At 39.4% G+C, this 24,726-nt stretch overlaps 1 protein-coding gene across 4 annotated transcripts; it reads right to left on the reverse strand.

The window, feature by feature from the left end:
• Nucleotides 1-499: 499 nt before the first annotated feature.
• Nucleotides 500-20,079, reverse strand: LOC127430766 (zinc finger protein 532-like). 4 transcript variants are annotated; one of them, XM_051680805.1, is made up of 9 exons: nucleotides 19,788-20,079; nucleotides 11,211-13,506; nucleotides 10,309-10,490; nucleotides 9,492-9,668; nucleotides 8,073-8,235; nucleotides 7,619-7,924; nucleotides 6,653-6,765; nucleotides 6,309-6,450; nucleotides 500-3,471 (listed from the first exon to the last, which is right to left on the reverse strand). In XM_051680805.1, exons 2-9 carry the CDS (start codon nucleotides 13,479-13,481, stop codon nucleotides 2,953-2,955), a joined length of 3,873 nt encoding a protein of 1,290 aa, XP_051536765.1. In that variant the 5' UTR covers nucleotides 13,482-13,506; nucleotides 19,788-20,079; the 3' UTR covers nucleotides 500-2,952. The 4 variants fall into 4 exon arrangements, with proteins under 4 accessions (XP_051536765.1, XP_051536766.1, XP_051536767.1 ...); XM_051680806.1 differs by lacking the exon at nucleotides 19,788-20,079 and adding an exon at nucleotides 17,510-17,607; XM_051680807.1 differs by lacking the exon at nucleotides 19,788-20,079 and adding an exon at nucleotides 16,572-16,611.
• Nucleotides 20,080-24,726: the final 4,647 nt, after the last annotated feature.

Here is a 24,726-nt window from a genome sequence, read left to right on the forward strand (position 1 = left end):
TCGACTGCATTTGTGGCATACTGTTGAGTCAATTAATTTTGACTCGTTCCTCCTTTAAAAAAAAAAAAAGCACAAATCTGGGTTAAAGTGAGGCACTTACAATGGTAGTGAATGGGGCCAATTTGTGAAGGGTTTAAAAGCAGAAATGTGAAGCTCATAAAATTATGTTTACATCTCTCTTCTAAAATCGTTTACACACATAATGTTAATGTCTTGTGGCTAAACTTTTGAAACAGTATTTTAACGTTACAAATTTGGCCCTATTCACTTCTATTGTAAGTGCCTCATTTTAACCCATATTTGTGCTTTTTTTTAAAGAAAGGAGGGATGAGTCAAATTACATTTTTGTGGTAATCAACATTATGCCACAAATGCTGTTGATTGAGCTTAACTTGTATTGAACTCGGAATATTCTTTTAGGCTAATTAATAGAAGGTAAACCAAGAACGATACGCACAAGATAAAATCCAGACCTGTTTAGACAGTAAATACTTGTTTATGTATCATTTATTAATGATAACTTTTTCTTTACAAACATACAACAAGTCAACCGAACAGCAGCAAGACATTCTATAAAACAGAACAACCACTGTGAATGGCTTCTCTCATGCACATACTGTATGTGTCCTCAATAGTACTCATTTATCCCCAAAAAAAAAAAAGGAAAACAAACCCAAATAATCGTGTACTCAGATGGAATCCAGGATAAATGAAAACATTATTAACATTGAAGAATAGAACCGTAGTACTTTCACAATTGTTGCTGAGGTCAACTCTTTAAAGTGAAACATGCTGAATCAAAATGCTACAGCAAACAGCTGACTTAAAGGGACAGTTCACCCAAAAATGGAAGTTCGGTCATCAGCTGCTCACCCTCATGCCATTCCGGACCTTATGACTTTCTTTCTTTCTTTGGTGGAACACAAAATGATAACTCTGCTTTTTTGCATTGTGCACAAAATATCTTTTTTATTCCACAAAAGAAAGAAACTCAAAGGTTTGGAACAACATCAGGGGAACTAAATGATGACAGAACTTTCATTTATGGGTGAACTATCCCTTTGAGTGGAACAATGGATAAAATAAACCAAAGAACAGCTTATTTCATATTTTTACCAAAACATTCATTTATAGGGCAGGTGTTTTAAAGCAATAGTTTACCCAAAAATGTAAATTTAAATGACAGAATTTACATTTTGGGGTAAACTATTCCTCTTATGACTGACTCAGTGGAACACCACACTTTTAAAAACATCCTGTGACATTTTTGGCCAAAATAAAATTAAAATAAAATAAAATTGGAGACGTAAATGGCTAATCTACATTTGGCTTTCCAGCGCCAGAGGCACTTGACCACTCTGTTACATACAAGCACTTATGAGTAACTGAATTCAAGAAGAAAACAAGCACTTAAGAGTAGTATATCTTACTTAGAAGCAAAAATAAAAAACTCGAAATATATATATATATATATATATATATATATATATATATATATATATTAAATGCCAAAGTTGGCATACTGTAGTGAAGTAATAATGCTTCAAAAACAATTGCCATAAAACACAACTCAACTAAAAGTTATGATTTGGAACAAGCTGCCTGAGAAGAAATGGAGTGAGGATACCAAAACAAAACTGGTATTAAAGGAAAAGTTAAAAAATGAAAATTATGTCATCATTTACTCATCTTCATGTTGTTCCAAACCCGTATGACTTTGTTTCTTCCGTGGAACACAATTCACTTTCATTGCATCATTTATCCATACACAGAAAGTGAATGGTGACTGAGGCTGTCATTCTGCCTAATCCCTTTGTGTTTCACAGAAGAAAGTAAGTCATATGGGTTTTGAACAATATGAGGGTGAGTAAATGCATGGTGTCAGAATTGTCATTTTTGGGTGAACTATCCCTTTAAGACACCCTAAAATTCGAAAGCACACATCGATTCAACACAATCTCTTGGCAGTGGCTGAGATATATAAAATCAAAATTCGTGTCTTGTTATTATATAGTGTTAGGTTATATTATTTTTAAATTTAGACTAATTCACAGAACAGAAATTCACATCAAGTAAAAGCTTTCGCTCACAGACAAATTCCCCAGTCGAATTTCATTTTCAACTGCTTTTAGAGACTATTCAGTTAGCTTGTACATTTTGGACTGATTGTCCTTAAAGTTAAACATGTTTCACTGATAGAACATTCTGTGCACTTTCAGCAGCAGTTTGAGAATTGGAACACGGCAAGTAAACTCAGGACTCAATGTATATCCTACGATTGATACATTATCTGCTCTCATGAGTAAACAATGAGAACTGTCTAAAATAGAAATGAAAAGAATCTATAAAAAAAAGATCGATCCAACACCCATAAAAACATCTATCATAAAGAATACAAAATGTTCTCATACATTTTAAATACATGTAACTCAGATTTTAATATATTACACATCTTTAAACACATTTTGTGTGTATAGATTTATACATTTCATATATACTGTATGTATATCTGTATACGTATGTACAATAGATGAGCATACAACGAGGCCAGAGAGAAGATATGACATGAACGCTTCTAAACAGTCTCTATTACAACATACAAACATATTACAAAAAATTGGCAACACACAAAATCTTTTTTTTTAATCAGCATTTTGTCTTGTTTTTGAGTAAAAATATCAAAACATCCTTTAAAAAAGATTAACTTAATTAAGACTTTATTTTCATAAGTTATCTTGAATTACATTTATTTATTTAAGCATTGTTATATAAACAATATACAGTGACGATTAACTTAATTCAAGATATATTCTATGAAAACAAGTTATTACCTCATTTTCTTACACCATTTTGCTTTAATGATGTTTAGATATTTCTCCTGGAAAACAAGACAAAATATTGATTAAAAAAAAGATTTTTGCAATGCATCCACAAGAGGGCACTACCTCTCTCTCATTTCTCAGCTGTGCTTAGTCGTTTGGACTTGATGAAGGCCATTCCGTGTGTCCGCATGTGTGTGTTTAAGGCTCCCTCAGTTTCGAAAGTTTTGGAACATACTTTACATTGCGTATCCGGGATATCGTCATTAGCCTCGGGGTTCGGTGTGTTCTCTTGATGCCCATTGTGACGCCTGAGTCCCTGTGGCTCCTTCAACTTGTGAACGATGAACAGGTGTCGGGCTAGGGAGTGATGCGAGGTGTAGCACAGGCCGCACTCGCGGCATTGGTAAGACGAGACGTCAGTCTTGTGCTGGGGAATGTGTTCGTGGAATCGCACAATGTCCTCAGTGGTAAAGCTGCACACTGCGCATTTGTGTGTCTTGAAAACATCAATCTTGAGCTTCTTTAGAGGTTGTGAAGGAGAGCTCTTGTGCTGCTCAACGGGAGACTCGCCCTTTCCGTCCTCCTTCACTTCATCTTCTCCCTCAGCGTCCTCATCTTCAGAGAGGCGCTTGCGTTTAGGACTGGGTACCTGAGGACACAAAATAATATCAATAATTCTTTAAAATGTCTCTGAAACTACATTATTTTTGGAAAACTATCTAACATACTACATTTACCCATTTGGCAGACACTATTGTAAGTGAGTTACAGTGACTTTGAGGTATATAAACTCAGCAAAAAAAGAAACGTCCTCTCACTTTCAACTGCTTTTATTTTCAGCAAACTTAACATGTGAAATATTTGTATGAACATAAAAAGATTCAACAACTAAGACATAAACTGAACAAGTTTCACAAACATGTGAATAATGTGTCCCTGAACAAAGGGGGGGTTAAAATCAAAAGTAACAGTCAGTATCTGGTGTGGCCAACAGCTGCATTAAGTACTGCAGTGCATCTCCTCCTCATGGACTGCACCAGATTTGCCAGTTCTTGCTGTGAGATGTTACCCCACTCTTCCACCAAGGCACTTGCAAGTTCCTGGACATTTCTGGGGGGAATGGCCCTAGCCCTCACCCTCCGATCCAACAGGTCCCAGACGTGCTCAATGGGACTGAGATCCGGGCTCTTCGCTGGCCATGGCAGAACACCGACATTCCTGTCTTGCAGGAAATCACACACAGAACGAGCAGTATGGCTGGTGTCATTGTCATGCTGGAGGGTCATGTCAGGATGAGCCTGCAGGAAGGGTACCTCATGAGGGAGGAGGATGCCTTCCCTGTAGTGCACAGTGTTGAGATTGCCTGCAATGACAACAAGCTAAGTCCGATGATGCTGTGACACACCGCCACAGACCATGACGGATCCTCCACCTCCAAATCGATCCCGCTCCGGAGTACAGGCCTCGGTGTAACACTCATTCCTTCGACGATAAACGCGAGTCCGACCATCACCCCTGGTGAGACAAAACTGCGACTCGTCAGTGAAGCGCACTTTTTGCCTGTCCTGTCTGGTCCAGAGAAGGTGGGTTTGTGCCCATAGGCGACGTTGTTGCCGGTGATGTCTGGTAAGGACCTGCCTTACAACAGGCCTACAAGCCCTCAGTCCAGCCTCTCTCAGCCCATTGCGGACAGTCTGAGCACTGATGGAGGGATTGTGCATTCCTGGTGTAACTCAGGCAGTTGTTGTTGTCATCCTGTACCTGTCCCGCAGGTGTGATATTCGGATTTACCGATCCTGTGCAGGTGTTGTTATACATGGTCTGCCACTGCGAGGACGATCAGCTGTCCTTCCTGTCTCCCTGTAGCACTGTCTTAGGCATCTCTCAGTATGGACATTGCAATTTATTGCCCTGGCCACATCCGCAGTCCTCATGCCTCCATGCAGCATGCCTAAGGCATGTTCACACAGATGAGCAGGGACCCTGGGCATCTTTCTTTCAGTGTTTTTCAGAGTCAGTAGAAAGGTCTCTTTAGTGTCCTAAGCTTTTATAACTTTGACCTTTATTGCCTACCATCTGTAAGCTGTTAGTGTCTTAATGACCGTTCCACAGGTGCATATTCATTAATATGTAATATGCAGAAAGGTAATCCAAAAGACCCCAGTGGTTTAATCAATGTCTTCTGAAGTGATCCAATTGGTTTTGGGTGAGAACAGACCAAAATGTAACTCCTTTTTCACTGAATTCATGATCTTGCATAGAGACTGCAATGGCAAGATGTACTGTGAAAAAGAAGTTATATTTGGTCTGTTGCCCAAAACCAACTGGATCGCTTCAGAATACATTGATTAAACCACTGGGGTCTTTTGGATTACCTTTCTGCTGACTTCATCTCCTTTTTGGAGCTTTAAAGGCCTAGCCACCATTCACTTGTATTGTATGGACCTACAGAGCTGAGATACTCTACTAAAAATGTTTGTGTTCTGCAGATGAAAGAAAGTCATACACATCTGGACTGGCATGAGGGTGAGTAAATGATGAGAGAATTTTCATTTTTGGGTGAACTATCCCTTTAAGAAGGCCATGTTCTTGGATCACTAACCTTTGTTGGCCCTGGAATCATCCATCTATTGCACTTGCAACAGTACTGAACAATACAGATTAGAGGTCGACCAATTGTGGATTTTGCTGATACCGATAACTAAGGTGGCTTATAACTGATTAACTGCTCGATAGTTTTTAAAGTCGATTTATAGAATGTTAAAAAAAAATTCTTAGGCTTTCCTTACTATGACAGGCACAGACATGGAGGCTAAAAAATGAATAAAATCCCAGATGCAGTTTATTGTGCATACAAAATCCCAATAATAACCATAAAATATTAAGATTTGGAACATAAGGCGGGATTTCGGGACTCTTATTTTGAAATGACGGAGACTTGGCTCTGTGATAATGCTCTACATTAAAATATTTACCAAATTAAGATTTTCATAGTCTATATTTTGACCAGATTAAGGATTTTGTTTATATATATTTCACCAGATGAGGTTTATTATTCATAAGATATGAAGTGGATGTATGTATATGTAATGTATACGCAAACGGGGCATGTTTCCATATATTTGCATAATTCTTTTCATGCTCTCGCCTCCATTTAGAACACTTAATGTATAATAACCAAATTTGCATTGAAGTGAGGATAAAAAATATGGATGAATACAGTCAGTCAGTGAGTGTTTTTATTTCACCTCTATAGACTGCTGTTTTTACTCCAGAACCAAGTTATTCTAACTATAGAATCACTGAGTGCCGGCCACGGATGAAAACAGATAAAAAAAACTGGGAGCAACAACTGGCATAGATTTTTGCATGTAACCGATAGTTCCAAAAAGCAACTATTGGCACTGATTAATTGGTACAACTGATATATCTGTCTACCTCTAATACAGATAGCCTACTAAATACACTATGTGCTGGTTTGGTTACCTGCTCATTGTCCGCAGTGGCATCTGTGCTGTTGGAATCTGCTGGAATCTTGGCCTTCGTGTCTTTGACGCCATGCATCAGCTGAATGTGTTTTTCTAGCAGCAGTCTTTTAGTGAATGTGCGACTGGGTTCTGGACAGTGTCTGGGAAACAGAGTAGAGAGATCTGTTTGACTCTCGTAAGCATCACAGACAATCAGGGGGATTTGTTTTAGTGGAGCTGGCAAAGCAGGCTTTTAACTGTTTTACTCTTTAAAATCCACAAGTAAGCGACTTGGAACTGAATTCACCAGCACGGATGCAAATAACGGATTTTCTGATGGATTAAGAAACAAACAATACTTACGGACATGAGTAGACCTTCCGCAGGCCTTTGTGTTTGATTCTGTTGTGTCTGCATAAACTGTGCGAGGAACTAAAGGACTTATCACACTGCCGACAAGGGTGTTTTTTCAATTGCTGGTGTTGGAGTGAGACAGAGATAGAAAAATTGCCATTTCAATCTGCAAATCCAAGATTTCACTAGCTTATCTAAGTATTTCCTACCATGCATGCTAAATAAGAGATGGTCACACTAGACGTGCACACTATAGCTGCTCATCCATAACGTGAGGGTATATTACAGATCTTTCATTTGTTTATTCGAAGCAGAAAACATTCAGAGTAGCTTAAAACTAAGCCCATGTCCACACTAATCCATTTTCGTTTGAAAACTGCATTTTTAGTTTACTAACGTCATTGTTTTCCAAAGTATGCAGTTATGGAGAGCGTTCGAAAATCTCCAAGGAAAACATGTTTCAGTGTGGATGAAAGGCGTATATTTAAAAAAAATCAAAGCATTTTCAAATGAAAACGTTTTAAGGCAGATTTATACTTCTGCGTCGAACCCATGCCGTAGGCAACGCATAGCTATGGCAATTACGTCACAGCCTGACACGCACTTCTCCAAAAATGTAATTGCGCATCATGTTAACACAGACCACAACAGCTGTGATTCCCCCACGGTGACAAAAAAATATATCTGAGGTAGCAGCGCATTTTCTTCTGATGTATCCACTGATCAGTGATCGTATTTAGTTTCGTTTTTTGAGATATCTGCTGTTTTTATATTCTGTTTGTGTTTCATGAAGTTACAAGTGAAAACGCGACAAAAAGACATCTTTTTACAACTTATAAATCTAAAAGCAGTTTTCTCGTTGGCCACTACGCCAAGCCTAGGCCATAGGTTCGACGCAGAAGCAAAAATCAGCCTTTAGTGTGGACGTCGCCAAAGCCATGATCAGTAGTTGTGCTGCACTATATTTTACCCCACCTTCCCATGCTCTCTCTTCATGTGCGAGATGAAGACTTCTCTCTGTGTAAACAGCCGGTCACACTCCCAGCAGGTCCAGCCAGGACCGGAATTGGAGGATTGGACATTTTTGGGATTATCCGTCCCATTGCTGTTCTTCTTTGTCGGGGATGACAGCTTCTTCTCTCCCTTCTCAAGGCTGTTTATAGAGCCACCCTCTTTGTTGTTGGGGCAGGAGCTCATTGAATTAGTAGGTTTGGAGCTGAGCGGGAGATTGATGCCAAGGTTTGGAGGACCCTCGATGGTCTTCAAGATGCCATGCATGGACTTAAGAAAAAAAAAGAAAGATTTTTCTTATGCCAACAACACTGGATCAAAACATAAATATTTCATTGAAGGTATACGAGTTTGTGACAATGGAACTGGGCTTTTTGAGATTTTGAATAGAAGCACTGGATCTCTTTTTTCCCCTTACTTTAATATGATCCAACATTAGCTGCTTTTGGGCATAGTGCATGGAACAGTCTGGACATTTGAAGACAGACACTTTCTGACTGGATATGTGCTGGTCAAAGTGCGTATACAGCAACGTCTGCTGGGTAAAAACGGTGTCACACATGGGACACTTGTAGATCAACCTGCAAAATTACAAGAAATAGATGGTCATTGAAAGGATTTCTTGTCGGTGTAGGTTTTAATTCCCATTACAAAGTTCAATAGTTCAGGTCCAACTCAGAATACATTCTCTCTCTCTAACATATACAGTAAGTTGCAGATATATTTTTGTGTTGAAGGAATTATGACCACTGAAACTGCCACATGGAAGGGTGCCCACTTATTTGTGTTAAACATCTGCAATAAATGCTCACTTGTCAATGAGCCAGCTGATCATGTTTCCGACATTGTTACAGGCAACACAGGAAGTGCAAACAGACCATCTGCTCTTTCCATTAGCAAGTGTTGATGAACATGACAGGGCTCATGGGTTGGTGGTTGGATTTAAAGAATGGATGCAGTAATTAAATTCACCATGCATAATTTCTTTCTCCACCTGAAAAGGTCAGTGGTGTATGCGTTCTAAATGAACGAATTCGACACACCTATTGAGTTACTGTCCACTGTACTAGCTGTTTGTAACGATGGCAGTGTAAAGACCATGTAAGCACTGTAACAAACTGATCTGGAAGCTGGAATCTGATAGTGTTTTACTTACAAAAAGGAATCCACAAAGCATAAAACATAAAAGAATGTCTATAGTAAACAATAGCTGCATTTAAAAAAAAAAAATTATGAAGTCATTTTTTTTTATGTATAATAGCTGTATTAAAATTGTCATTATTTCTGTTATCTTCCATTATAACTGTGTGGTTTCTAAACAATAAGCTATTTCCTGAGCTACAGCAGAACAAATAATCTAAATACTCCTAAACTCCCTAATTAGAAAGTACAGGTATAAACAATAGCAACTGGACATGATGATACCAAGATGATACCATGTTATTCAAAAACAGTGGGGTCAATGAGTCCACATTGAAATTTTGGGATTACATTTAAACCTGGAAAAAAGTTTTTAGATTTTGAAAAATTCAAAGAAAAAAAAAATTATTAAACAAAAAAATTTATTATTGAAATACTGTAAGAATATGAAATAATTCAATGAATAAAAAATATTGCTCACAAATTTGTGACCATGAAAATATTGACCATGTTAACTGCTTTGTCCAAAAACTAAACAACGCAAGTATAAATAACATGGATCATCATGTTTCACAAAAAATAATTCAAAATAGAACCATTTTTGCAACATGCCTCAGACTTTTGGACCCCACTGTAATTTTCAAACAAGCACTATTTCATATTACTAATTAAATGGTTTTACAGAGTGAAGACTCACTTGGGCTCTCCAATTTTAACTCCTGGGTGCTGAGTGTAGGCATGGGAATGTGTACCCGGTGCAGATTTGAAAGCCATGGGGCAAATGGGGCATTTGAAGAAGATTTCACAGTGGGATGCCTGAATGTGTGATTTGAGGGCGGCAACGTCAGCAAAGATGACACTACAGTGTACACAGCTATGACCAAAGAAGGAAAAAAAAGAGTGTTACTCATGCAAATAACCAATCCGCCTTTCTTTGTTTCCTTAATCGATGCCAGTCACCTTTAACGTGGCATCAATCAGGGGTGAAGGACAGAATAATAACAGTGAATAGCTCTGTGTTTGCCTTTGTGAAAGCATGACGAGCCCTCATTTCATGTTCCACTCAAAACCAATTAAACACTTAAGGACACTTTGTATTTCAATACATTTTTATGCATAAATAGGAGCTTATGAGACAACTTAGAAATACGGGGAAAAGGCCTACAAAGATTGTTCCATAGTTTTGCTGATCTTTGGGTGAGGTTAATGAGATTGTTCACCCAAAAATGAAATCTGTTGTTGTTTACTCTCCTTCATGAAACATTCTACGATTGACTTTCATATTACAGAAAGATGCGCAATTACAAATTTTTTATATTCTTTTTTTTTTATTTTTTGGGTGAACTGTCCCTTTAAAATTCACCTAGTGTTGCATTCATATATTAAGTGCTTATAAAATAAATAACATTTCCTTTAATTACATAAAGCCATTTCTGGGAAACATGAAGCCATTTTTAGCGTATATGGAGCTATTTTCAGGCCCTGACAGTTATAGGGAGTAATGGGGTACTAACCGATAGCCCACTCGGCGTGTGTAGTGCAGGCAGTTCTTGGTCACATGGGACTGAAAATGGACAGATCGACAGATAGCTCCACACTCGGGGCAGATATATGGAGACTTGTGCTGATGGATCCGTTGATGGGAGGCAAAACTGCACTGGTTTGGCAGTAGCATTTGGCAAATGGTGCAGGTTTTCTGTTTTAAATAAAGGAGAAGTACAAGCAACATTAAAATGTAATATAAGTTGCTTTTTGCACCCTGGTGCAAATTATGACATATGTAATTTACACCCTGGTGTAAACAGTGGCAGATACTACTTGGACCCCAATTTAAATAGCATAAATACATACAGTATAGGGGCATCACTGCAGAGTGTTTATTGTGTTTATTTGGAGGCCCACAAAACCCTACACCAACCCCTATTCCTAAACCTATATCTGACCTTAACCCTACATATAATCCTAACCTTTAATCTAACTTTAGTATCGTGACATTTTCGCAAAAGGAGTAAAACTTTAAGCCAAGTCATTGGAGAAAGCATTGTGCTTTGCGCAACGAACCAGTAGGGGAGCATGTGTGACCAACAGACCCTGCTCTCTACTCTGACCAAACCTTTCTCTGAACTCCACGACCAAGCAAATGGCCGTGACCAAATCACTAAGAGGAAGTCAACCTTTATGTTTATTGTTAGTTATAATTTTAAGTAGTATTAAAGGAAACATTAAGAGGGTAGACAGGGAAACAGGATGGGCAGAAGAGTGGGACAAATGGCGAATTGGAACTTGGGTCACTCGCTCAAAAAACATATTCACATTGGTCTTTATTCTCCACCCCACTGCAGCTTGACTTTGTCATACATTTCTGTGGTTCCACCAGACTATTGGGGTGCATGCATATAATAATACATATACTCACCTGCCCGCCTGACTCAGCAGCCTGCTGGTAGTGCATTGCAAGAGATGACTCTTCCTGAAATGTCTCACTACATTCCAAGCACTTTAAACTCGATCTGCAAACTTTGGAGGTGTCCTTGTCCAAGGGCATGGCAGCCACAACAGGAGCCATAGAGGGAGCAGAGATCACTGTGGTTGGGTTTCCCTTCCCTTGACTCCCCCCTATGGAGGATCCAAGGTTAGCTGAAGAGGTTGGGGCGCTGGAGTTTGCCGATGGTGCCAGGATCATCTGGTCAGCTGGAATTGGCTTCAAGATGAGATGTGAACACTGCATGACGACCCCTTTGTCTTTGTGGCTCCTGGCATGAGACAGAAGACTACACTTGTTGTAGAAGACCAGATTCTTGGCGCAGTGGTTGCAAGTGACCTCAATGCGGACACTTCTACGGTCATAATGCTGAGTGAGGCTTTTTTCCAAGGCAAAAGAATCACCACATTCCAAACATTTGTAGCCACGGGATGGTAAAGAAATACAGGCTGAAGTGGGAGGGCTGAGGTTGGGTACATAAACTGGCACAGGGTTAATGCCACTTAAAACTTTGTTAAAGGCCTCTACCACCGAGCTCTGAGAGCTGGTTAAAACCTGGACCCGGGAGACTTTCTTTTGTTGTTGTTGGGCCAACATGGCTTGCTTGATGGGTTGCTGGGGCTTGGTCAGTACCTGATGGAGCTCGGCCGTTGACGCATTCTGTGGCAGAAGATTCAAGTTGGTGAGGTGGACAGTCTTTGGCACAAGTTTGGTGTTGTTTAGGCTGGAAGCAGGCACCATGACAGTTTGTTGCTGAATGGCATTAGCAGCTTTGAGGATGGCACTGCTGGCACTCTGAACAGATGCCGCCGGTATGACCGTGGCTTTCACAGTCGTATTGTTGGCAAGTTTCAGGTTTATTACCTGGGAGCCTGCAGTCTTGACGGCTGAGACAGGTAAGAAGGCAGTGGCCACCGGCTTAATGGTCATTTGCTTTGTTACCTCAATGGCAGAACCAGCAGAAGTTGCTACTACTTTGGTAGGTAGGGTTGTTCTGGTGGAAGATGAGAAGACAGAAGGCGAGGTTGACGATGACAGCAGTGACGAGACAACATTGGATGGAGAATCGATACCTTTCCTTAAGCCTTCAGGATCAAACTCTGGCAGCACTCTGGTCACTGTCCTCTTGATCTGCCCTGAAGATGTCTTGATGGTTTTGATGCGGACTTTGGGAATGACTGGGATGGACCCTGCTGGAGATGAAGGAGACCCTTTGCTGCTGCTTTCACTTGTAACACTGCAAGGGCTCTCAGGCTGTTTTGAGAGCACCTTCTTGGGAAGCTCCAGAGATGACTCCTGTTCTGGAAGTTTCTCTGTAACTTTGGGGATCTCTTTAGCCTCTCTAGGTGAATCTCGAGGTGTGGAAAGGGACTCTGGAGATGTTGATTCTGTGCAAGCTTTCTTTGCACTGAGTGCAGCAATTGCAGCAATACAAGATGAAAGCTTTAAAGATGATTTGGCCTTGGATTGAGAGAGGTTGGTTGCAGTCATCCCAACAACTGGTTCTCTTTGCTCTTTAGCATCTTGGTACCTGGAGATTTCTTTGGGCTGCTCCTCAATTTTTCTTGGTTTTTGAGTGTCATATAGGTTTGAGTGTCCGTTGGCTTTACTATTCACAACTTTCAAATGATTGTGGTTGCCAATCGCTCTAGGCTTTGATGGACCATCTGACATTACAGGCTTGGAGTGCTGAGAACGCTGGTCTTCAATCTTCAATCTTAGACCGCTTACAGGGTTAGGTCTGAAAGGTAAATTACTTTGTTTGTCAGCAGGGTCATCTACTTCAATCTTGTCATCATCGTCAAACTCCTCAGCACTAGAGATGGGACTAAACTGGTTGAATGTGGCAATATTTCCTGCCATTCCATGAATTTCACTCTTTTGGAGCTTGTCGTTCTCCTTGTTGTATCTGTTGTTGGGTGTCATGGGCGAGGAACCATTGTGCACTCCATTTCCGACAGCAGGGTGGACATCCTTTTCTGAGAGAGCAAGTTCACTGCCGTTTCTGACGTTCTTGACTATGACACTAACCCCAATGTCTGGACCAGAGGAGACATCGGAGTCCTCTTCATGGTGGACACTGTGTTTTAGCTGTCCCTCATGGTCATCGTGGCCAGACTCAATAGCGGCCTTGGGATCAACCATATCAGGAATGTCAAAGGCCGCAAGCAGGTCATCAAAGTCTGGTGTTTTCATGTCACCCATGGTCTTAGGAGAATGAGGGCAAAACCTTTGGGACACAGAATAAGACACTCCGTATTACAATTAGATAAGTGAAAATAAAATACAGTCTTTGACTGGTTTGATTGTCTGAATCAAAAGAAAGAAATGCTATTTAAAATCTCTGAAAAACTGCTTAGATACAAGACAGGAAAGATTACATGAAAACAAATAGTATTCTTTCTCACTACGCAGTATACAAAATGACCACAACCAGGACTAAATGTCTTTTCAAGCTATTTTAACCTTTCAGTTTTTCTATTATACTATCAAACTATAAAGATTTCTTTTTTTTAAGACCGACAGCGGGGGCATCAGGGGCACTCTGCCCCTGGACAGACAGTGAAACCATCAAAGTTGCCCCCGATAAAGCCCAAAGTATTCTTCGGTCAGACAATAAACAATAGCTGCATTTTCAAAAAATGTATTAAGTAATTTTTGTTATATATAATGGCTGTATTAAAATTCTAATTATTTCTGTTATCTTCCATTATAACTGTGTGGTTTCTAAACAATAAGCCATTTCCTGAGCTACAGCATAACAAATAATATAAATACTCCTAAACTCCTTAATTAGAAAGTACAGGTATAAACAATAGCAACTGGACAAAGATATCATGTTATTCAAAGACAGTGGGGTCAATAAGTCTTAGTCCACACTGAAAATTCTCATTTTCTGTTGACTATTTCATTTTCTATTTAAAAAAGAAATAAAGAGAAAGGGGGAAATGGCTCAATTTTCATTTTCTTTCATTTTTCAAAAATTAATTTACGGCTTGAATATTTGATATGTACATGTGAACGGTACTGAAACGCCCCTTTTATCTGAATGCTGAACCCGACCCATTTTCAGTACTGCCTTAATCCTATCAGCCAGAATTAGAGTTGGGATTGCTCTGCAAATTTGTCTCAATTTTCATTAAATACTGTCCCGAACCACCGCTAACTGTAAACCATGCATGCCATATGTATTAGAATCTTGCTGCTTGGCACATCATGGTGTTGTTGTGAGGTGTTGCCTCTAATGGACGACACGTGAGAGATCGCAAGCCACATCATTTGGCCATATGCTGACTGGGAGTTGGTCTATTATATATTATTTTTATTTTTAATAACATTGTATGATTTTGTAGTACCTGTGTATTCGTTTCACATTGATAAATGTAATTAAAAAAGTTATGTTGCTTTGGATATCTTTTTTTAATTACATTTATCAATGGGATGCGGCAGTACAGTCACTACAAAGTCATACAATGTTATTAAAAATAAAAATAATATATAATAGACCAACTCCCAGTCAGCATTTGGCCAAGTGATGTGGCTTGCGATCTCTCATGCATCATCCATTAGAGGCACCTCGCAACAACACCATGATGTGCCAAGCAGCAAGATTCTAATACATATGCATAATTTACAGTTAGTGGTGGTTCAGGACAATATTTAATGAAAATTTAGACAAATTTGCAGAGCAAAAATTCTAGCTGATAGGATTAAGGCAGTAGACTACAGACAACGGGGCAAGTTGACCAATCAGATGAAAGGGGCGTTTCAGTGCCACTCACATGTGCGTATTAAATATTCGCGTAAACTAATTTTTCAAACACTGAAGAAAAACAAAAATTGAGTCTTTCCTCCCAATCTCTTTATGTTAAAACCAATAAAGAACAAAATGCATTTTTAGTTTTTCATTTTTGGGTTAAAAAAAGAACAAGTAATGGACGCAAAGGTACACGGACCTATCTTGCTCACTAATCTAATTTAAGAAAATTTGTGACCATGAAAATATTGACCATGTTAACTGCTTAGCATATATGCTAAGCGTTCATGTCAAAACCGAAGTATACTTTGGGCTTAAACTTACAAGTGCCCCAACAAAGATCACATCCAAGCACCAGCCCTGGTCAGCCAATGTTTTTTTTCCAAATGGCAAATTCTTAAACTATAATATTTGCCCTCCCCAATCCAGAATACACAATTAGTTACGCCTAGAAGGTTGTCTAAAACAAACATTCTTTGTAATATCTAATTTTAATCATTACATTTTACTAATAATAATGATTCACTGTTCATACGAAACAAAAATGAATTAAAATCAGCTATTGAGAGATATGAAAACCTATTTATGTAAATTACTAATGTGTGCTGTTTTTAAACCAGAGATGCCATTAAAGCTAATTTTACGGAGACACAAATTATTATTTAAATGCACATAAATGAGAATGTAGGCTAAATTTGATTTATTTGGAACTGATTCCTAAGAGATTCAGTCTCGGGAACAAATATATAAAGGCACTAAAAAGGCCAACCCTGTACAGTAAGAATGGCACAAACACAGAACATAATTGTTGAGCACAGCTTCTTTGACAACAGAATCGTTATTAACTGTATTATTTAAGGCAACCTAATCTAAGTTAGACTTTAGAAGAAAAGAAAAAAAAAATCTGGCTCATTTTATTAAATCTGGACATTTATTGCAAAAGCAGATTTGAAAACATCAGCACTAACAAACACACTATTTTGTCATATTTAAAGGTGTTAAAGAATAATTAAAAAATACAACAAAAATAATAATAATAAAGGCTGTGCTAGTGGGGTTAGCCAACCTCCATTACTCCTGCTGCTGCTTTTATTGAAATGGAAGAGAGCACTGCAGCCCTGCCTCCATTATAGCTAATAACATCTGCATGCACAGGGTGTGCAGGGCCAAGGCGGCCTTCCCGCACACAATGGAGCCAATGTGGTAAGGCATGTAAGCAGAAAAGGAGCAAAAAAAACAAAAGAGAAAAATTATGAGAGAAATAACGCACAGCCAAGAGAATTGTAAAGAAAGATATTAAGCTGTTCATGCCACTCTGGGGCCTAAACGCATTTACAGCCGTACAGGCTTGGCCAAGCTGCCCGATTTCAAATGAGGGTGTTAAAAGAAAACAAATGTGATTTTAAGCCTCAGTCTAAGGCCTTTAATAGGAGTGTGCTGTGCAACACATCAGTCCAACTATTTCAACAACACACAATAAAAGTGAAGAAACATGCAAACATATAGAACTGGAAACATGCAAATGAGCCGCTCCTCACCCATGGTATTCCGACAACTTTACAACAAAACACACTTGCTTTCCATCCCTCCTTCCTTCATTCCTCTCTCTCTCTCTCTCTCTCTCTCTTTACCATCTCCACAACAAAACACCGCCACCTCCCTCCTCCCTGACAGCAGAGGAAAAAAATTCCACATTTTTCACTAGGCAGGGCCCATCCAGAACTGATCCACCAGGAAGGACAACAAGCCAAGGCCATTCTGGATAGTGACCACCATGAATACCAGTATATAGTGACCCAGCACTGTAGCTGGTCCCCATATCTGCTCAGTTCTTATTGCAGCTACAACTAATGGCTGCTTTCCTGCCTGTAAAACCGGCCCTGGTGTACATAACCATGTTAAGGTGTGCAAACGTTGTCTTTTCAGTGCCCCTGCTTGGGGCTGTATAATCTCTGAAGACCCTTTTGCTGGTTTGGCTGCCATGGAGCACTCAGCTTTTTGCCTGTCGCACAGTGAGTGTATTGTTTCCAAGCCTCCCCTTCTGCTTCAAATCGGTTTCAGCTGGTTCCGGTCACCCTGCATAATGCGTGTGCTGCAGTGTAACCACACTAGAGGCACAGGAGGGCCCGTTTTCACCATCAAATTTCCAATATTCCTTCAAAAATATCACCTTGGGTGTTTGTTAATATTATTGGGTGCGGATTTGAAGAGGTTTGTGTTCAGAATGAGGCTGGAATTCATGTTTGCCAAGCTGAATCAAATGGTAGGCCTGGAAAATACACACTATATTTGGAAAAACATGCACACCAGAGATTCAAATCTGGTTTATATGGATAGAAGGATGGATGGCAAAAAGGAAAATGAAAGACAAATAACAGATGCACATTCCAGGAAATACCACAAACGCTGTGTTATCCAAAAACACATCAAGCACACAGAGATAGCAAGTAGAATTTAAACAGGCTCGGTACCTGACCTCTGTTTGATTGTGCCTCTCGGTTTTACCCATTCTGTAGCACTGGACTGCTTCTATTTCCTACTCTGCCTCCCTTCTCCTCTCCCACCCTCTCTCTCTCACTCCGTGGTTCCTGTTCCTCTGTTCTATCCAGTGTCCCTGCTTCTTCCTCTGTTTTTTTTTTTTTTTTCAGAAAATGAGTGAGAAAGGGAAAAAAAAACAGATCTTTCAATTAAAATCAGCTGCTTGCTCCTAATCCTCCAGCCCTGGGCAAACATCTATCTTCTCTCTGCCAAATAAAAGGCAAAACAAAGGCCGTGACACATATAAAAACAGAGAAAGAGAGAGAGACACACACACAAATGGGAAAAACTAGGCTTTCGCCCTACCCTAGTTCTCCTCTCCCCTACTACCAGTAATCTCCATGGAAAGGCTTATGCAACAGTCCAGCCAGGCCCCATTCTGTCTTTGTGACTTTTTTTTCCACACTATGAGCTTGGTTACTGTTCTATAGGTCAGGCTCTCCTCCGCAAATGCAAGTCGGTGCAGGGAGGAAGGGGGCAGTGTTCCATCAAGAAGCTCTGGCCTTTTGTCTTAGCATGCACTTGGAGGTGCGGGGGAGGGGAGGTGTGTGTGTGGGGGGGGTCGAAGGGATGAGACTCCAGACTGCAACCAGCTGCGGCAGCTAAAGGCAGGAGACAGATTTAAGGAGAGAGGGGAACAGGCAGAGGAGAGCTGGAGAAAGAATTAGGCATATAAAAAGGGACTGAAAGGAGGGGTGAAGGGAGCCTTTCTGGAATGACGTTTACAGAAAGACAACAAGCAGGAAGAACAAAGGCCCATGATGGTGCTAGCAAGCTTCAGCCAGACAGAACAGAATGGAGGCATATCATGTACTGTATGCTTGTTGTTTCTTTGTTTTTTAAAAAACACAGGTGTGTAGAGAAACATTCAGTTAGCAATATTATACTATTCCATTCTTAGCATTCCTAACATTTTCAAATGATATGGGCTCAAGCATGTTTGTATTTAGCATATTACAGCATATATAGAATTTCCAAACTGCTGCTATACATTCTATACATCCTAAAATGCCAATTTCAAGGCAGGAATTTCCTTGAGGCCAAGTGCAGCTTTACAGATTTGATTTACAATACTCATTTAATGCATTAGTGTTAAATTCTTAAGTTATAAAACAGATAATCCCAGTCTTGGATGCTGATTGGTCAAGGCAGCATTCCAGCCGTATTAAAATACATGATATAGTCAGTTATGGCACAAAATGTGTGTCCACCTAGATACTGTGTATATCACTGTGCAGCACACATTGGGCTGACTAATAAACTTAGCTTAGACTTATGGTACTACATTTTGTAGTGAAGCATGACACTTACTGAATATGCTTAGTAAAATATCTTTTTAATGGAAATTTGTTTCCTAAATATTTAATGCTAATACAATGTTCTGCACTGTGCCTGACAACACCCTTTAGCCATGATAGACACAGCACAGCCTTTTGTAAATTATTGCTTAATTATGGCCCTATGGTACCATTTCTGTTTACTCTACATGCTAGTAATGATGCAAATTTACAAATAAGCACTAGATGCTTCTACTTTCTGACACTCAGCTTCAGCTGAGCAAACACATTGATTAGAAAAGCCCTTTGAGAAAGCAGAAAAATGCAACCCAATACTGGAGAACTATCAAATAGCCTACTATTTCAAATACCAGACAGATCAGCCCATAGAGGGCCAAACTTGAACTTGAACCCTGACCCCTACCATGGAGATCTTGCACATTCCATTTTTTTTAAAGTCCCATTATAAAAAATACAAAGAAAGTGTCTATTTTAACTATAAAGATTATAAATAATAATAATAATAGTATAAAATAATACCCAAAGAAAATTATGATTCAGAAAACAAATAAACATTTACTATTATTTTAAACATCTTTTCTTGTATTAAATAATGAAAAGCCTGTCAATGATTGTTGTTCAATGTGGCCTACGTGAGGTTTCTATCATTTATAAGCAGTAATTCATTCACATCTCTGTGATGACTTTGGAAAACTGGAATGAGAAAAACATGAATGCATGGAGCTATTGCACAATTAACCCACAGACTCAAAGTACACAGAACAAAAAAGCCCCATTCAAATCAGAAATCCATGACGGCAGCAACGCATGTATCCTCTCCACTACACCCCATTATCAGCAACCATCCTGGCCTTGTGCAACCAGGAAAATCCACAATGACAGCTATTGGAAATGAGCAAAGAACAGATGCTGACCTACCTGCGGGTTATTGTAAGAGCGGGGCTGTGTCTCAATTAAAAGCTTGCATGAGAGGGCTCTTCTTCTCAGCAGGGCAGCAAAGGCAAATTTCAAAGGCAAGAAGGCCAGCCATGATTCTTGCTGCACCACCAAATTCAGCAGAGCCTAGAATGACACACATCATCAGTATGCATGCAAGAGGGACTCAGAGGAATACATTGCAGTGCTTAGAAAAAGCCTTGCAAAACGTTGCTCATGGGTGAATGCAGCTCTCATGACAGCATAGCTCTAAAATGATCGAGAATACATGGCTTTCCCCTGCCTGCCTGCCGAATACAGCAGTAAGACATGGAGAGGCTGCTGCTGCCCACCCCCCGAGATGCAAGCGCAGTCACGTGACGCGACTGTGTCCTATTGATTCCTCATATTGTGCCATAACACTGCCATTTCCAACATTTTTACACTCGAGTATTAGAACGTTCTATGGCGTCACGATCGAAATAGAAAGCGCATTACTGTTCACACGCTTCCTATTAACGGAAAGAATGAGGATTGTGGTTTAGTTAGTTTTCATCTCGTTTTGGAGACATTCTCTCAAGTCGCAATTGTCGGTAAACATGTGCATGCAATGCATTTCTGCTCTTACGTTACTAAAATATCGTTATAATAGCGAAACGATGGGACATAACGGTCGATTCTTGGGAAAGCTTGTGGATTGTTGGTTTTGTGCCACACTTACCCATGAATCACTGCGGTGATACCGAGCTCGCGCTTTATAGCCTTCAAAGTCGGATAATATCTAAATATGCTCCCGATACAGTTTTTATTATAATATGAGGCTGTTGTCATACGTAAATGACTGTATGCTAGGATTATATTGCATTACGATATTTACATAATGGATGCAAGCACTTCGTTTGTGGCAGCCACCCAGTTCAGTTCCTCTGGGATCAAACCTGATTCCCAGAAGTCTTTGCTGCACACATCAACAATGTGTTGGCTGAATCACAAATAAACAACCCAGACGCATGAGTTACATGTCCATCAATAAAATCTGAATACCACATTTGAGTTGACTATGGTTGGTATGATTGGTAATTTTTTGGTCAACATATGACCTTAAAGGACAGCAGTAGCCTGTGGAAACTTGTCCAAATGGTACACCTGGTTGATACTTAAGCTGGATAAACCTGCTTTTAAGGGCAGAATTGTGTTGACATATTTTGATTTCTGACCTTTTCATTTTTAATCTGTTCCCCAAACAAAGAGTTACTCATTTACTCACTGGCCGTGCAGCATAATTTGTAGGCTATCATTATTAACCACAGATCTAAAATATCTATGTGGATGGCCTTTTTCTCATGGTTACTGAGTTAGGTAGAAGATAAATCTCTGTTGCTTCAAAAGCATAAAGTTAATAGTTAAAGCATGGAACATTCCGGAACATTCTGCACACTTTGCATTTATGGCCATTCATATTCATAAATCATATAAAAATAATCATTGTGATTTTCCAGTTGAGTGTTTCAGCAAACCAGCTTTCAGACTGTCATTACTAAAAGGAACTGTTCATTTAAAGGCCATACCAAGCAAAAAATATTCAGCTTTCAAAGCTGATAATAGACAGCCATTCAATGATTGTGCCCATAAAATATGTTTTTAAAGCAACATTTATCTCACCATAAAAGACAGTGCTTTTACCATTTAAATGGGTGCACAATGACACATGCTGCGTTAAGGTCTGTTTCCATTGTAGCGTATTAAAGAGAATGAAAAAACAGACAATTATTATAATTATTTAAAGGGATGGTTCACCCAAAATGAAAATTATCTTATCATTTACTCACCCTCATGCCATCCCAGATGTGTATGACTTTTTTTCTTCAGCTGAACATAAAATAAGATTTTAGAAAAATATCTCAGCTCTGTAGGTCCATACAATGCAAGTGAATGGTGATCAGACCTTTGTAGCTCTAAAAAACACATAAAGGAAACATAAAAGTAATCCATATGACTCCAGCATTTAAATCCATATCTTCAGAAGCAATATAATAGGTGTAGATGAGAAACAGAATAATATTTAAGTCCTTTTGTACTCTAAATCTCCCCTTTAACTTTCAATTTCAGATGTGAAAGTGAAACTAAACAGGCACCACATGTGACTTTCAGATGTAAAAGTGAGAGTGGAGATTAGGAGTACAAAAAAAAAAAAAAGGACTTACATTTTCTCACCCACCAATGGTTTCTGAAGATATGGATTTAGCCAATGGAGTCTTATGGTTTACTTCTGTTTCCTTTCTGTGATTTTTGGAGCTACAAAGGTCTGATCACCATTCACTTGCATTGTAAGAACCCACAGAGCTGAGATAATAACTACTTCTAAAAATCTTTGTTTGTGTTCTGCTGAAGAAAGAAAGTCGTACACATCTGGAATGGCATGAGGGTGAGTAAATGATGAGATGAATGATTTTTGGCTGAACTATCCCTTTAGTTATTGTTTCACTTGAATTCTCGTTTCTAAGTAATTTAGTGATTTTAATTCTCTGAATGCATTCTATACAGAATACAGCATGCAGACCATCGCCTGTCTAACTGAGAATAAATTAAAAGACATAACATCCAATATTGTAAATAAACGTATTTGCTCTTCACATGGTGAAATCAAATAATCAAATTACAATAGATCATGCTTGTCATCGGGCTTTTATTGTTATCATAGGTTAAAGTGGTACACTGCAGTTATTGTCCTTGTAAACTGAGAAGTTATCATGTCAACACCAAAGTAAGTGCAGTGTTTTGCCCTGGGTGTGTAAGCTTCAACTGAAAATAAATAGTTCCATCTAGTGGTGAAAGTGATTTCATTCAGGCCAGTCAAACTGCAATCATGTCCACCACTTTCCGTTTGTAGATTATTTCAGTGTTCTTTAATTATACATATATTTATATACAAAGCAATATATATATATATATATATATATATATATATATATATTGCTTTGTCATTTATTGGTCATGTCTAAAGATAAGTAAAATAAATTAGAAGAGATAGAAAATGAGAGTTAGGAAAAGAGATTTAGGTAGAGTTACAAATGACAATTCTATTCACTGCAGTACTTTAATAAATCTAAATGTAATCCCACTTGATGGCAACACACCAAATAAGCTTTTATAACAGTATTTATCATATCTTTCAACTGTCAAAAAATAGCATTTTTAATGCAGCATAAGACTTTCCCAAAAATAAGCAATCCACATAAAATAATTATTCCACCTATATGCGGTTTTATAATGTAACATTTCTGTCTTGACATTTACACTTAATTGCATTAACAATTTGCATAATGAAACCTCAGTCAGAGATAAAATAAACAACATGTGAAATCATGCCTGTCCTACACCATACTGAACTGTTCACAAAGCTGACAGTACCCTCTAGATACTCTCAGACATATTCTACCATTCCAAAAGTTTTACATTTACATTCACATTTATTCATTTGGCAGACGCTTTTATCCAAAGCGACTTAAAAGAGGAAAACATAAGCGAATCATCTTAAGGAGACAGTGGTATGAAAAGTGCCATATTACAAAGTTTCACTAGCATCAGAATAGTAGCATTCAAATCAGATTAAAGTGCAACAAGAATTTTTTTTTTGTTTGTTTTTTTGTGCTCATGGAAAAGATGTGTTTTTAGCCGTTTTTTGAAGACAGAAAGTGAGTCAGCTTCACGGATGGAGTTGGGAAGGTCATTCCACCAACGTGGTATGATGAAGCCAAAAGTCTGGGAAAGTGTTTTGGTGCCTCTTTGTGTTGGTACAACAAGGCAACGTTCCTTAGCCGACCGCAGGCTTCTAGTGGGTGCGTAGCTCTGCAGAAATTATTTTAGGTATGCTGGAGCAGACCCAGTGACTGTTCTGTATGCCAGCATCAGAGACTTGAATTTGATACGTGCATCAACCGGCAGCCAGTGAAGAGAGACAAAGAGTGGTTTAACATGCGCTCTCTTTGGTTCATTAAAGACCATACGTGCTGCTGCATTCTGGATCATTTGCAGGGGTCTAATTGCACATGCAGGGAGGCCTGCAATGAGAGCGTTACAGTAGTCCAATCTAGTTATAACAAGTGACTGAACAAGAAGTTGTGTTGCATGTTCAGAGAGGAAGGGTCTTATCTTCCTGATATTGTAGAGTGTAAATGTGGTCTGTGAAATGTAATTTGTTATCGATGGTTACCCCTAGATTTCTGACTGTTTTGGAAAGCGTTACTGTAGTTGCACCCAGCTGCACGGTGATGTTATGTTCAACAGCAGGGTTGGCTGGGTTAAGTTGCAGGTGGTGCTCCTTCATCCAGGCCGAGATGTCTGCCAGGCAGGCAGAGATTCGAGCAGTTACTGTGGTGTCGTTGGGCTGGAAAGACAAGTAGAGATGCGTGTCATCAGCGTAGCAGTGGTAAGAGAAACCATGTGCCTGAATAATGGGTCCCAGTGATGTTGTGTATATAGAGAAGAGAAGTGACCCAAGCACTGAACCCTGAGGTACCCCAGTAAGTAGCTGATGTGGCTTGGACGCCTCACCTCTCCAGGCTACCTTGAAGGACCTACCTGAGATATAGGAATTAAACCAGTCAAGCACAGTTCCTGTGATGCCCAGCGAAGGGAGGGTGCAGAGTAAGATCTGATGATTGACTGTGTCAAAGGCTGCAGAAAGGTCCAGCAGAATCAGGACGGATGATCTGGATTCAGCTTTCGCCTATCTCAGTGACTCAGTGACAGACAGCAGGGCAGTCTCGGTGGAGTGTCCACTTTTGAAGCCTGACTGATTGTCATCCAGCAGCTTGTTCTTTGAGAGATTGGCAGAGATTTGATTGAAAACTGCCCTTTCAAGTGTTTTTTCCATGAATGGGATGAGAGAGACTGGTCTGTAGTGTTCTACTTGTGTGGGGTTAAGTGCGGGTTTCTTCAG

Source organism: Myxocyprinus asiaticus, chromosome 40, assembly GCF_019703515.2.
Source record: "Myxocyprinus asiaticus isolate MX2 ecotype Aquarium Trade chromosome 40, UBuf_Myxa_2, whole genome shotgun sequence".
Taxonomy (NCBI): Eukaryota; Metazoa; Chordata; class Actinopteri; order Cypriniformes; family Catostomidae; genus Myxocyprinus; species Myxocyprinus asiaticus.